The sequence below is a fragment of the Erithacus rubecula genome, assembly GCF_903797595.1.
Source record: "Erithacus rubecula genome assembly, chromosome: 19".
In the NCBI taxonomy this organism is placed as follows: Eukaryota; Metazoa; Chordata; class Aves; order Passeriformes; family Muscicapidae; genus Erithacus; species Erithacus rubecula.
The window spans coordinates 2401753-2415287 of record NC_136671.1 but is presented as its reverse complement, the minus strand read 5'-3'; the positions used below and the strand labels follow the sequence as shown (position 1 = coordinate 2415287).

General features: G+C 40.7%; 1 protein-coding gene across 2 annotated transcripts; it reads left to right on the top strand.

The window, feature by feature from the left end:
- Window positions 1-417: 417 nt before the first annotated feature.
- On the top strand, window positions 418-13535 carry UPB1 (beta-ureidopropionase 1). 2 transcript variants are annotated; one of them, XM_079322842.1, is made up of 10 exons: window positions 418-576; window positions 1153-1324; window positions 2784-2871; window positions 3563-3657; window positions 3909-4070; window positions 7002-7171; window positions 7820-7901; window positions 8736-8778; window positions 9507-9661; window positions 12424-13535. In XM_079322842.1, the coding sequence occupies exons 1-10, from the start codon at window positions 476-478 to the stop codon at window positions 12505-12507; spliced, it is 1152 nt and encodes a 383-aa protein (XP_079178968.1). In that variant the 5' UTR covers window positions 418-475; the 3' UTR covers window positions 12508-13535. The 2 variants fall into 2 exon arrangements, with proteins under 2 accessions (XP_079178968.1, XP_079178969.1); XM_079322843.1 differs by lacking the exon at window positions 3909-4070.

Sequence of the window (13535 nt, the reverse complement as noted above, 5' to 3'; positions counted from 1 at the left end):
AGGGCCCATCCCCTGGACATCCCATCGGCCCGATGGAACCAGGGCTGGAGATCTTTAATCTTTCCTCTCCTTACCTCTCCTTTCCTTCCTTCTTCTTTCTTTCCTCCTTTCCCTCTTCCTTCTTTTCTCTTTTTCCTTTTCATTTCTTTTTATTTTTCTTTCCTCCTTTTCCTGTCTTCCCCCCCCCCACTCCTTTTCCTCCCTTTCTACTCTGTGCTCATCTATCAGGTCAGGGTCCACCATAACGGATTTCCACGCCAAGTGGACTCTCCGACTTTTGGGGTTCCTTTCGACCACGGGCATTTACGATTCCTGCCCGCTCCGTTGCCCGGAGCTGCGGAGCGCGGCCATGGCGCCGCCTCGCCCCTCCGGGCACCGTGGGCTCCGTCCCGCCAAAACCCGTGAGGGGAGCGGGGCGGGGCCGGCGGGGCCGCCCGGGCCAAAGTCCAGGGGCCCGCCGAGCGCCTGAGGGGCCATGGCGGGAGAGCTGGAGTCGCTGGAGTCGTGCCTGGAGCGGCACATCCCGCCCGGGGAACTCGCCGAGGTGAAGCGGATCCTCTATGGGGGCGAGGCCAGGTGCGCCAGCAGGACGGGCTGGCCCCCCGCTCCCGGCGGGTGTCTGTCCCTCCTCTCCCCGGGCACCGCGGGGATGCCCAGCCCCGGAGTGAGGGGAAGGAATCAGTGTGAGGGCGGGTGTGCAAAACACAGGGCTGGGTCGAGGGGAAAAATGAAAATTAGGGCTTGTGGTGTTGCAGCGAGGTGACTGGGGTATTTTGGAGGTGACCCATGTGTGGGGAGCAGGGCAGTGTCAGAAGGTGACGGACAGTTCTGGAAGACCTGACACGAATAGTGATACCGGGGTGATGGATAAAATTTGAGGAAAATACATTGGAGGGAAAGCGTTTATAATCCAGGTATGGCAGGTGGAAGTTTGTGCGTGTGTGCCCCTAGATTCCTGCAGCAGGGTGTTGGTGTGTGGGAATGGCAGGAGGGCGGTGAGATCAGCACGGTCCCTGCCTGTCCTCGGCTCGTGGGTCAGCGCTGGGGTGTCGGCAGGGTGAGACAGAATTGTCATCCCCTTGCTCCATTGCATTCAGAGCAGAAGAGGACGACATCTCATCCTGAAATGTTTTTGTTTCCTGTTCAATCCAGAAAACTTGATTTGCCAACTGCTGCACTGGCAGCAGCTCAGGAAAAAGATTTTGAGCTGCAGGGCTATGGATTTGAAGCTGCTCCGGAGCAATTGAGAAGGCCACGTGTTGTTCGAGTGGGGCTGATACAGAATAAAATTCCTCTTCCCACAGACACAGCAGTGGCAGTCCAGGTACACAGACTGGGACTGGGGCTGTTTGTAACTCCTCTCCTGCTGGAATGAGACATAACACAGTTCAGGTGTTGATTTTAGGAGCTGTGTCATGAAGTGTCTAAGGATTGTCTGGCAGTCTCATCACTACTGCAGCAGAGCTTCCTGTAAGATATTCAAATGACACATTTGGTTTTATTGTTTCTCAGAAACATCTCTTGTATTTACCTAGCATGCCCAACCTGCTTGCAGTTTTTCCAAAGCTAAATACTTAGTAGCTCCTTTTGTACATGAAAATCCTTCTCCTCTAAGATGAAACATAAAATCATTTACACAGAATCAAAAGGGATGGCAACCAGTGGAAACCACAGGTGCAGTTCTTGTTTTAATTGAGAAATGTTCCATTACAGGAAAATCCATTAGAGGAAACAGATTAATAAAGCTGTGTTCATTATTCTTTGTACAGCAGTGAGTGAAATCTTATTAGAAGATAACATGGTTTAGTGGTGACTTGGCAGTGCTGGGTTAATGGTTGGACTTGGTTGATGACCTTAGAGGCCTTTTCCAACATTAATGATTCTGAAACCATCCTCCCTTAACATCCTGGACACAACAGCACCAAAGTGACAAATATGTATAGAAATACATATTTCTGTTTGTATCTATATGTATCTGGAAATACTCCCGAGAGTAGCTTTAAAAAAGGGAAAGAAAATGCTGCATTTATAAAATCTCCTGGAGTTGTGGTTTTGTACAGTGACAGGACAGAACATTTCTGAAGTACTTTGTTTTGGAAAGATTACCTATCACAGATGTAAGTCATTAATTCAGTAAACAGATCAAGTTAGTGGAGTCTTTGTAACAGCTGTTGAATAAAGTACCAGCTATATCAATGATTTCACTTTATGAATAACTAGTTAACTATTTCTGTAAATCAATATACAATTTTTGATTTCATAGATCACTGCAGTCTTGTTTTTTTTTTTTTTTTGACACCTGAAAGTAGCAATGCAAAGTACCTATGCTTATTTTTGAGTACTCTAGAAAATTAATTAATAAATATTTTGATGATTTTTCTTTGTAGTAATTACTTAGCTCTTAGGACAGAGGGCTTAACATCATCCTGTACGTTGTTTACAATGACCAGCAAAATTACAGTTTTTGTTGATTCTGTTTAGATTTTCATCATTTTGCAAGTCAGACAGCAGTGAGTTTCCAGCTATATAGATGTTGCAGCCATGGAATTAGAATCCCATTGGAATGCTTTCTCTATTTTCAGCATCTAGATGCTTTTAAAAATCTATATCTGCCTCTATTATCAGTGTTCAGGAATGATGCCTCTAGTTACTCCTCCTGAAAGCAATGGCTCTAAGTATAGAACAAGATAAATTCCATGTGAGGAAAGGTTGTAAAAGCAGGCAGTTAACACAGAGGTGGGTTGGAATGGCTTTTTTGATGGTGTGACATTTCTCACAATCAGGTGGCTGCTCTGCACAGACGCATCGAGGAGATGGTGGGAGTGGCTGCAATGTGTGGGGTCAACATTGTGTGTTTCCAGGAGGCTTGGAGTGAGTATTTTCTGTGCTTCCCTGTGGGCTGTCAGATGTCAAGTGCCTTCTATTTTAACAGGTGTCCTGTACTAGGTCATGTAAGTAAACAGTAGAAATCTTCCAAGATACAACAATTGACTGTAGTGATTTGCTTCCTAAAGGAAAAACCAGAGTCTGAGGTAGCAGAGCTGTATGGAAGAGACATGAGGGGTCTGTTGTATTGAAGACTGCCATATGGTATTTGTAGCTCCTTCATGGCATCCTTTATGATCCTTTCCTCATTTTTTATGTCCTAAAACTTTGTGGTTTTTTTCCAAACAGGTATTAAGATTTTAAAATCTGTTTTTAATTAACAAGGGGTGTTTGAGGCTTAGTAGAAGCAAACACCTTCACTTCCATGGGCAAGTGAAGGCCCATTAAATATTTGTGAAAACATGTTATTCACAGTGTACACTGGTGACTGGGGTATATTGTCTTTTTACCCCTGCTGAGACTTTCACTAAGTGCATCCATTCTCTTCTGGTTTGCCCTATGAGAGCTCAAAACTCCTTGCCCTGCGTAAAATATTTTTAAAAAGCTTTTGTCTTTAAACAAGCAGTTGAATCGTTCTTAATTGTTTAATTTTTAATCTGTATTCATGCAAATAGAATGTATTTCTTGACTTACAAGAGCATTTTTGTACATTTTGCCTTGCTTTGGTGTTTTCCAGCCATGCCCTTTGCTTTTTGTACAAGAGAGAAACTTCCTTGGACTGAATTTGCTGAGTCAGCAGAGGATGGGCCAACAACAAAATTCTGTCAAGAGGTAAAAAACCAACCAAACAAAAAAAAAAAGATCAACCAACATAATTTGAAGGAAAAGACAATATACCAGTGAACTGGCAGGCAGAATTTACTGTATTTCTCACTCATACCTGTGCTATTTAACATTTCTGTTACCATGTAATGCTGTTTTACCTTTTCTTTTAATTAAGTGTTCTGAGCAGGCTGTGGTGTCTGTCATTCTGGGGTACTGCAGGCTGGTGTATAACAGAGGAATTGTGTTCATTTGTGCAGCTTGCAAAGAAGTACAACATGGTTGTGGTGTCTCCAATCCTGGAGCGAGATGAATTGCATGGTGGAGTTCTGTGGAATACTGCAGTGGTCATTTCTAATTCTGGAGCACTCCTTGGAAAAAGTAGGAAAAATCACATTCCAAGGGTTGGAGATTTCAATGAGGTAAGATGCAGTATTGTGGCAATCAAGTTAGTCTTACCTTGCAGCTCTTGTTTGTGCCAGCATGTGTTGTGTCAGAGTCACAGTGGCAGGAAATGCAATGTATTTCTACAAAATGTGATTTACTTACTGTCGAATCAGTTTTTCTGAGATTAAATGGTAGTAAGTTAATTTATCGGGAAGGAATAATTTTTGTGAGAGTGATGAGTCTTAAAGGAAAAATAACATTGAATCTTGTTAGGCACTCTTGCTTGGCCCAGTGGAACTTCAGAAGTATCAAATATCCTTTAAAAGACTTGTTTAAGTTACAGCTGTGTTATGTTTGTTGTGCGTGATTGGCTTGGGTAGTTTTGTCATGTGTGCACATTGAACTTGCTTTAATTTGCAGGGCAATTGTTCCATGGTTCAAGCATGAACATTACTTAGAGCCTTTCCCTGTTTCTCTGTCAGGTTGTCTTGGAAATGACAGCTCTTTTGCTTGTGTTTATTCGAGCAGAATCCCTTAATTCATTGTGCCTCTGACTGAATTGCTGGTTTATGGCATATTCTGTTTACTAATCACATTATTGCAGCTGAAGCCCCCAGCAGGTTTTGGGCCATCCTCCAGAATCAGAAACTGAACTGGCTGTAAAGTCAGTGACTGGTAGATCTGAAATGTGTTTATCCATCCATAGAATTATCACAAGCAGAAAGATCAGGTTTAAAAATTAACTGAAGTCTAAAAATACATTGTCTCTCCTAACTAAATCTCTCCTTGTCAGGTAAAGTGAGTAATTAACAGAGGCATTTTTTCTGAGCACCAAAGGCTGCTGTATACCTGCAGTTGCTTTTGTTCCCTGACTACTCCAGTCATCAGACTGAGACTTCAGAACTAAAGTGCTTTTTATTAATGTAAAAAGTTCTTTTGTGTCTTAAAACTGTGTTTAAAGACCTCTTGAAGTTTTGACCTTGCTGCCAGACCTGATCAGGCTGGTTTGAGTTTCTCCAGAGGAGGTTGTTAGTAGAGCTCTGCACAATGAATTTCTGGCAGAGTCTGTCAATCACCAGTCTTACTTAGTATTTTTAACAATTATTTGATATTTTTTATCAAAGAAAAGTAGTCATAGTCCTTTAGCTAGCAAAAGTGCTAACTGACAAATCCATTAGTTACTTTCCACATTTTATTTGTTCTTTATGTAATCCAACAAAAGGTAAATTCCTGTTGCTTGTGCTAAAGTATATCTTTCAGTTCTCCTGACAGTGTTTAATGGAGAATCATCAGATTCCAAGAAACTCGTTGTTTCCACCTATGAAACTATAATGAGAGACACCTAAAAAATGAAAGTGAAGTATAAATAGAGTTCCATTAAGAGTTTTGCATAGTTGCTAAAATAAGTTAGTTCTTAGAATCCTAAATTCCAGAATTACTACAAAACAATCTGTTTATAGCTTCCAGATATATTATAATGATCTGGCATTTCTTATTGTATCTGTCTTGTTACAGAATCAAGTAGTGTTTACCCAAGACAGCATTGTCTTCAGCTGGCTTTGTTAGAAAACCATTAAATCCACTTTTCTGAGCTGAACCATTCTGATAAAGCAACTTCAGAAACCACCCAGGCTACAGGAAAGGATTACATTCATCTGTGTTACTTTAATGTTGTTTTCTTTATCAACAAAGTTAAACCTCAAGGAAATACTGAATTTGAAATTATTTCTTGTGGGTTTTCTCTGTAGGGCAGATGGGAAAGAAGCCTTGTTAACATCATGTCCATTGAATCAGTAAGAGCTAAATGGAAAGGGCAGAGAGATTGGTCTGTGGCCTATTCAGCCATGTGTGGGAGGCCATATAAACAAAAATCAATCCTTCTTGAGACATCACAGTTTATTACTGTGGAGAGGATTGTGACCTCTGGTGTGAAATAAAGAAATAGGAACTGATGCATTCCCTGAAGCAACAGCATTCTTGTTTTTCTTCTCCTATTGTAAGAAAAGAAACTGAGAACAGGAGAAAAAATGGAAATATATTCATTCAGCAGAATTGTTTTGCAAAAGGCTTGTGTGAGCACCCCCCATGTGGTCTGCTGTCTACAGACACGAAAGGAGATCAAATCAGTACCCAGGGGGCTGCAATTTCATGAGACCTGATAATAAATAAGAAACACCAGATGATTATTTTACTGGACATACTGAACCTGTAGCCCTTGGATTCAGAAGGTGACCCTCCTGTATCACACTTACAGGAGGCCCAGGTTTGTTCCCCAGATCTACCTGCTTTCTTTAGGTCTCAGGTGTTTCTACTTCCTTCAGGATCAATGGCAGTGGTGGTTACAAGGAACAGATAATTTTAATAAAGAGGGGTCTGATTTACAGCACACCTTCCTTCCCTGATGAGAGACATGTCCTGTTGTGGTGGATTGTGTCCCTTGTTCTTGTCTCAGACTGACACCTAAGGATGCTGTCAGGAATCAGCCTGGCCACTGCAAATTCTGTACTCCCTTGGGATCCTCAGTACTGTACAAGGAATGTTGGCTGCCATGTTTTATCTCCTTATCTGTGGGTCTTTATCACTGTCTTTGTCCCTGTCTGAGCCTGGTGATGGAATTTTCAGAAAGCAGCACATTTTGGAAGTGCACTGCCTGCTGCATAAAAAAGGTTGCTTTGCTTGAAAGCAGATATAAGAGTGTAATTTCAGTGAATGCATACTCCTGCTGCTGCCTTGGCATTTATGTATTCATCTTTTCTACTGTCTAAGTGATTTTGTAAATCTCATCATATTATCCTCAGTCTTCCATCTATAGATTAAAAAGCTTTTTTAGCTTTTTTTAAAAAAAAACGCTCTTTTAGCTTTTAGTTGGAGGTACTTCTTTGCACTTTTTTAAAAAGTCTGCCTTTGTGGGTTTTGCTGGTTGATTGGGCTTTTTGTTTGTTGGTTTTTCTTTTGTTTGTTTGTAGTCTACTTACTATATGGAAGGAAACACAGGACACTCAGTGTTTCAGACACAGTTTGGGACAATTGCTGTGAACATCTGCTATGGGCGCCACCACCCTCTGAACTGGCTCATGTATAGCATGAATGGAGCAGAGATCATCTTTAACCCTTCAGCCACTATTGGGACACTCAGGTAAAATACAAACTGATCTGTCCCATTGCTCCCTTTCTGGGTTAACTGAACCTCTGAGCCCCTCACCTTGCTAAGGTCTAGGAGGTGTAGTCTCCTTCTTTTGTCTTCACAAAGGAGCCTGCATTCTCCACCAGGAATTTTGGGTACCCAGTCTCCTCCCAGTAAGTGATTCTCTTTTAGAAGTTTATTGTGCATCAGCAGGTCTCCTGTCATTGAGATACCATTAACCATCATCCAGCTGGTATTCTGAAAAATGAGAGTTTATTTAGATTTTTAATGTGATATGTTTTCTATATAATAGGTAGTGGTCATGTTCAGGCTTATTTTACCAGCTTGCATTGTTTACCAGAAGTGTGGTACGAAATTGCAGTTTTCAGAACCAAACTGAGATACCCTTTTCTCAGAAACATTTTTTTAAACTCTTGGCAACTTTATTATTATCAGGCCTCTTGAACCAGACTGGACCAACATAAACTGTCCCTGAGATTAATCTTCTGCAGATTAACATTAATTGCACCTTACTGACTTGATTTCTTGGGAGCTAACTTTGGCTTCTTTGGCAGAAGATGTGCAGTGTGAGACAGTGAAGTGCAGATTTAGCCCTGAAGTGTGCAGGTAATGACAGCTGCTGCTCTTTGTGTGTTGCAGCGAGGCGCTGTGGCCCATCGAAGCCAGGAACGCTGCCATAGCCAACCACTGCTTCACCTGTCCCATCAACAGAGTAGGAACGGTTCGTGTCTTCTTGTCCCATCCCTTCCCATCACTCAGGGGCTGCAGCATGAGTTCCCTCAAGGCAGGGCCTGATGGCACTAGAGTGCTTGGCTTCCTCTGCTGTGTAACCACTCTGCTGGGCTTTATGGTGGGATTTGAAGATGGATGGTGATGAAGAGATTGAGAGCTGTCTCTCTTGCTGGCAGCCTGCTTGTTGGTTGCAGGTGCTTCCTGTTCTTGAATCTTTGTAATGGGCACTCACCCTTTTGCTAACTCTCCCACTTTCTCTGGTGAAATCAATATTCTTTTAGTCAAAATGACTGAAAATTTAATATATCCTCGAGTCAACAGTGCACAACTTGTGGCTGTTGTACAGATACTACCTCTTTCTGGACTGTAAAATTCTATAATGAAATTTAATAGTGCATACAATAGGTCATTATTACCTTCAGATGAGTCCAATTATGCTACATGTAGATTTTTAAAATTAGATTCCCTGCAAAATTTCAGACTTGTCTTTGCTTCTGTGAATATGTTTGCCTTTTTTTGTGATCCAAAAGGGTATGTTTGGTTAAATATCTCCTCTTTTGCCTCTTTAAACTTGTGAAATGGATACAAGGCATGTTCCCCAAAGTGCATGAACAACAGGCAGTGATACAAAAAGACCTTGTGTCCTATGCTATCCATCACAAAAACTAGGCCTCTCTGATGAGTCCCTTTAGACAGTGCTGATCATGTGCCAGAAAAAAATATTTGTAGCTTTATATAAACTTCCCAAATATGATAGACTGGCAAGGATGTCTTGAATGAAACGGAATTATACTGCCACCTATGGATTCCTCTTGTTTCACAGGAATACTACAAAAACGCCTTTACTTCTGGAGATGGTGGAAAAGGTATGTTCAGAAATCACATTCAATACCAGTTCCCAGATTTGCTGGAGGTTAGACAACAATCAATGGGGACTGTGGGATTTTCTTGTGTGTACTTACATGTTGAAACAAGTAGGTTGTGTTGTGAAAACACATGGCTGCTTGTGGCTCCATCCAGAGTGGATGTGAGCCTTTTTCAGCTGGTTTTGGAGCTAAGTGTTTTTAACAGCTGCATGAAAAAGGTCAGTGGTGTCCATTGCTTAGTAGTACAACAGATGGGACTGATTTTTGGCACAACTCAGAGTTGTGCAATATGAAATAACATCTTTCCTGTGTCTCAAATCCCAGTATTTTCACCTCTGACCTTTTATTGAAAATAGAATGGGTGCATCTCTGTCAGCTGTTTTGAAAATGCATGATTTGACAATTAGAATTAATTTAAATGTTAAGTAAAAAGCAGTGAAAGCAAAGCCTTTAGTCCAGAGACTTCATAATGGGAAAGCATAATGGTACATTATTTGAAAGGCAATGCAGTAATATTTTCCTGATAATTTGATAGTGTAGTGTGCATGAAAATGATAACTGGTTGAAACTGCAGTTATTTTAGGATCATACTGTGACTTTCCAAGATGATTATCTTGCCTAAAGGACAGTGAGTCCCCAAGAAATGGAGTCAGGTTTTGTGGACACTGCATGTGAAGTGACATGGCTATTTGCAGCTGGCAATAGATGCTTTTGACAATCTCTTTAAGCACACCACGAGCTGGGCCATTTCTACGGCTCGAGTTACGTGGCTGCGCCAGACGGCAGCAGGAGCCCGGGGCTCTCCCGCACTCAGGACGGGCTGCTGGTGGCAGAGATGGACCTCAACCTCTGCAGGCAAGTCAGTGACAAGTGGAATTTCAAGGTAAGCCTCACTGTAAAGAAAATACAATATTAAACATGCTTTGATAATGATTCTATGATGGTACAATAGGTAAAAGGCAGCCTTTCTTTTTTTTTTCTTTTTTTTTTTTTTTAGCAGTTCAGAGCTTAAATTGTTGAAGTAATTTTAACAGGATGTAAATGGAGACCAAAAGCATAAATAGATTTGGAAAAGGAGTAGCTAAATTCAGGGAAACTAGGCTAGTAGCTTTCAAATGAAAAACCTTAGCCTCAGGACCTCAACATGGATTGCTGGGGAAGAGTTTGTGCTTTCCTTATGCAGTGAACGTAGGCATTTGTTACTGAGCTGAGCCAGGCATTGGATCTCTCTAACATGGTACTAATGTATATTCTTAAAGGCCTTAATTGTCAGTTTTGATGACATTTAGTGAAAAGCCAAACCCACAAGCTTCCAGGAACTTTCTGAAGGCAAAGTTGTTGCAATATTGACTTCCTGAATTTGTGGATATGTTGAAACTACAGAGAAAGAACTGTGTACTGTATATATTCATCTCTGAGGCATCTTAACACACTTTTGAATTTATCTAAATTAGATTAAGATAGCTGCAAGCCACTCCACATGGCTTTAACAAACCTTATTTATTACTTTTTTTTTTTTTTTGTATTCTGAGGTAAAGCTAATTTGGTTCATTTTTCCAGAGGGGATAATTGGATTTAATTTGTCCAGCAGCAGTGCTGGTTGAAGAAGTGGCTGCCTCAGCAGAGCAGCTTGCTAACCCTTCAGTTGTGTCAGTACAAGCTATGTGGGGTGCTATATTATATATTGATTTAGTGGAGTGACCAGATTGATTTTTTTTTTTTTTAAACAAATTGCATTCTAGCTCCATTTTTATTCTGATCAAGTTTACAACAGCACCACAAAGATCCTATTGGAACAAAAAAACAAAAGTGGCAACTTTGGAAATAGGCTTTGTTGATGAAGAAAACATCTTGCTTCCTTCTGTGTAGACAGATCTTTTGTTCCAGTCCTCAGTTCTGCTAAAGACTAAACTTTTCCCTAGTCACTCTTCAGATCAGCAGGATTTGAATCCTAACAATGTAGACTAGAACACCTAACTAGCAGCTGTACATTATATGTAGTTTCTTCAGTGATCAATTAAAATAAGTAATCAAGGAGTGTCAGTTTTTGAGCATCATGCTACTGTAAGCAGACATTTCTTTTATAGAGCTGGTTTATTTGCCTGTTGTGCATTACAGAATGGTGCAAAACTCAACATGTTTTGATGTCAGTTTGACATAAAAATGAAAAGTCTCTGTGGATTTGAAATGCTGAATAAGCTTTCTGATTTAAAAAAATAGTAATTTCTTATTTAGAGCATAATTTCTTTGCTAATATTGCTAATCCATATAGAGGGACTAAAACACAGAAATAATTTCAGGTCATCTGGAACAGAATTGCATTTGTTATTTTACAGATGCCTGTGGTAGGCATGTGGTTGTTGCCATAATGGAATTAAGATGTGCTGAGACAATCTCAGTTTAAGTCAGACATGCATTTAGTTCTGCTTTGCCACTGGAGTCTGAGGCCCTTAGTGCAGAGTAGAGGCTTGGTGTGTCAGGAAGCACATGGAGCATTGCCTCTGCCAGCTTAGGAAGGGTATCTGAACAAAAGCAATTGTGTTGATTGGGAAAAACAAACAGTAAAAGCAAAACACTGTCCTTTGGCTGATTTGTGCAGAATTGTGTATTTTTTGTCATCTTCAAGTCCTGTGCTTTCAGCACCTTCATTTCATGTTGTTGGTGTGGAGTGCTGTTGTTGGGTTTTGGTGCATAAGGCACAGCTGTGCTTTTGTTTATGTGACAGGGGAGAGTGGTTTCCTTTTCCTCTGAGTTGTGGCCAAGACAGAGGTAGTTTGTGCTGAGGGGGATGAGGGAGGGTGGTCACAGGTTATCCACTGCAGAAAACCTTTAACAGTAAGTAGGAACTTATTTAACCTGCTCTGCTATCTGCAGCTTGCACCCAGTGATGCCTGAAAGGCACATTCATAGAATATATTTGGAGCAGCAAAGGGGTTAAACAAATGGAGTAAAGATGTAATTTGCCCCTGCCAGAGCCAATGTTGTGGGCTGTGCACTTCAGAAGAGGATGACAACATTACATCAGGTGCTGCATTGCAACACTTCCAGCACTTGCTCTGTTGCCCAAACCATTGATATTTCATATTATTAACGGGTGAAGTAAGAGTAATGTAACCCCAGCACTGTCAGTGGCATCAATGCAAACTTACAGCTGGCAGCAGAGTTCTTTGGCCATCAAGGATGTGACATGAAGCCCTAATTCACAGGGACACTGCTTTGACTTCACTGACATAACTTTAAAAATTGTTAATGCAGAAGAAAGCAAGTCCACCTTTCACCTTCAACTTTCAGCTCTCCAGAACAGCTCTAAGTAGTAAGTCATCCAAAATGATTGTCACTGAAGAACAGCTGCAAACCAGGAAGGTGTTCATTTAAAAGTTTGGCCTTTCAGGGTGGAACTACACTTCTTTTTTGGATAGAAATATGGTCCTAGGCAACATAGTAAGAGTTCTTTTATAAAAAAATAGCTTATGCTAAGGCACTGGAGATCTTGAATTTTGAGGGAATTACTGTTTTGATGTTTGGGACGATTAAATCATATGTTGTCATAGAAAAAACAACCAGTGAATATAAATATTTTCTACTGAAGTACTTTTGTAGCTTACTGAAAGAACTGAAGCTTTGAATTTATTTTTTTTTTTTCAGATGACTGGTAGATATGAAATGTATGCAGAAAAGCTTGCTGAAGCAATCCAGCCTTTCTTTATACCCAATATCATCAAAGAGTAAGAGAGAGCATATCATTACACTCAAATGTTACAAGACAAATTAAAAGTTGCTGCTGGATTATAGCTTTACTGTGAATCACAAGGTGCTCTTTTAATGCTCTTTAATGTCAGTTTAATTTCATGTAATCAATTTTAAATAAGATTCAAAACTGTGTTACGTATAATAATTGAAAATGGCTGAAGTGTTTATTTACAGTAATGAGTCCAAAGTTTTGTTCCTTGCTAGAAGTACATCCAGTGTTTTCCTAGAGTAGAAACACATATAGTGTACTGTGATATAGCTGATGAGATCAGAGGACATGAAAATTTTTACCTAAACTTTGTATTGTACATCTATTTCTGCTTTCCAGTTTTTACCCTCTGCCCAAATGCATAATTTAGGGAGAAAAGAGGCAGAAATTGGTTTCATCTGGGTTGTTTTCTTATAGACTACCTGATGCAGTTCTATTACAACTGAGTAATGCCCCAGACATCCCAGTTGTTTGAAGGTCTGTGGGTGCTGTGAAGCAAGGCCTCTTTGGTTCTGTTGCCTTTTACACAACCACAGCTGGAGCAGTGTCTTTGCTGGGCCCCTTCAAGGTGGGGAGTCATGCTCAGAGATGCTTTGGTATCTTCAAAGCTCAGTGCCCTTATGGGAAGCAGAAAGAGACCCAGGTCAGTGCACAGGCTAGGCTGGGGCAGCTGCATGCTTTTCATGAACAGAAAGCTCAGGATGGGTAAGGAAAACTCCTTTGGGGTGCACTGCAGTGGTGGCTGCAGAGTACACAAACCAGCTGTGGAATAAAGGTAGTAATGATATATTTGCTATTCTTAGGTAGTAACCACATTCTGAAATTTTGCTTCATGTGATTTGGGTGATGGCAATAGGTGTTCAGGCAATGCAGACTGAACAGAATTTACTTCCCAGCAATTATGAATTTATAGCTGAAATAAATATTTGAACTCTTGTTTCTTTTTTACTGAATTACAATTTCAGATTTTCAAATACATTTTTCCTGATGAACTTGTTAATAAATGCACTTGCTACAT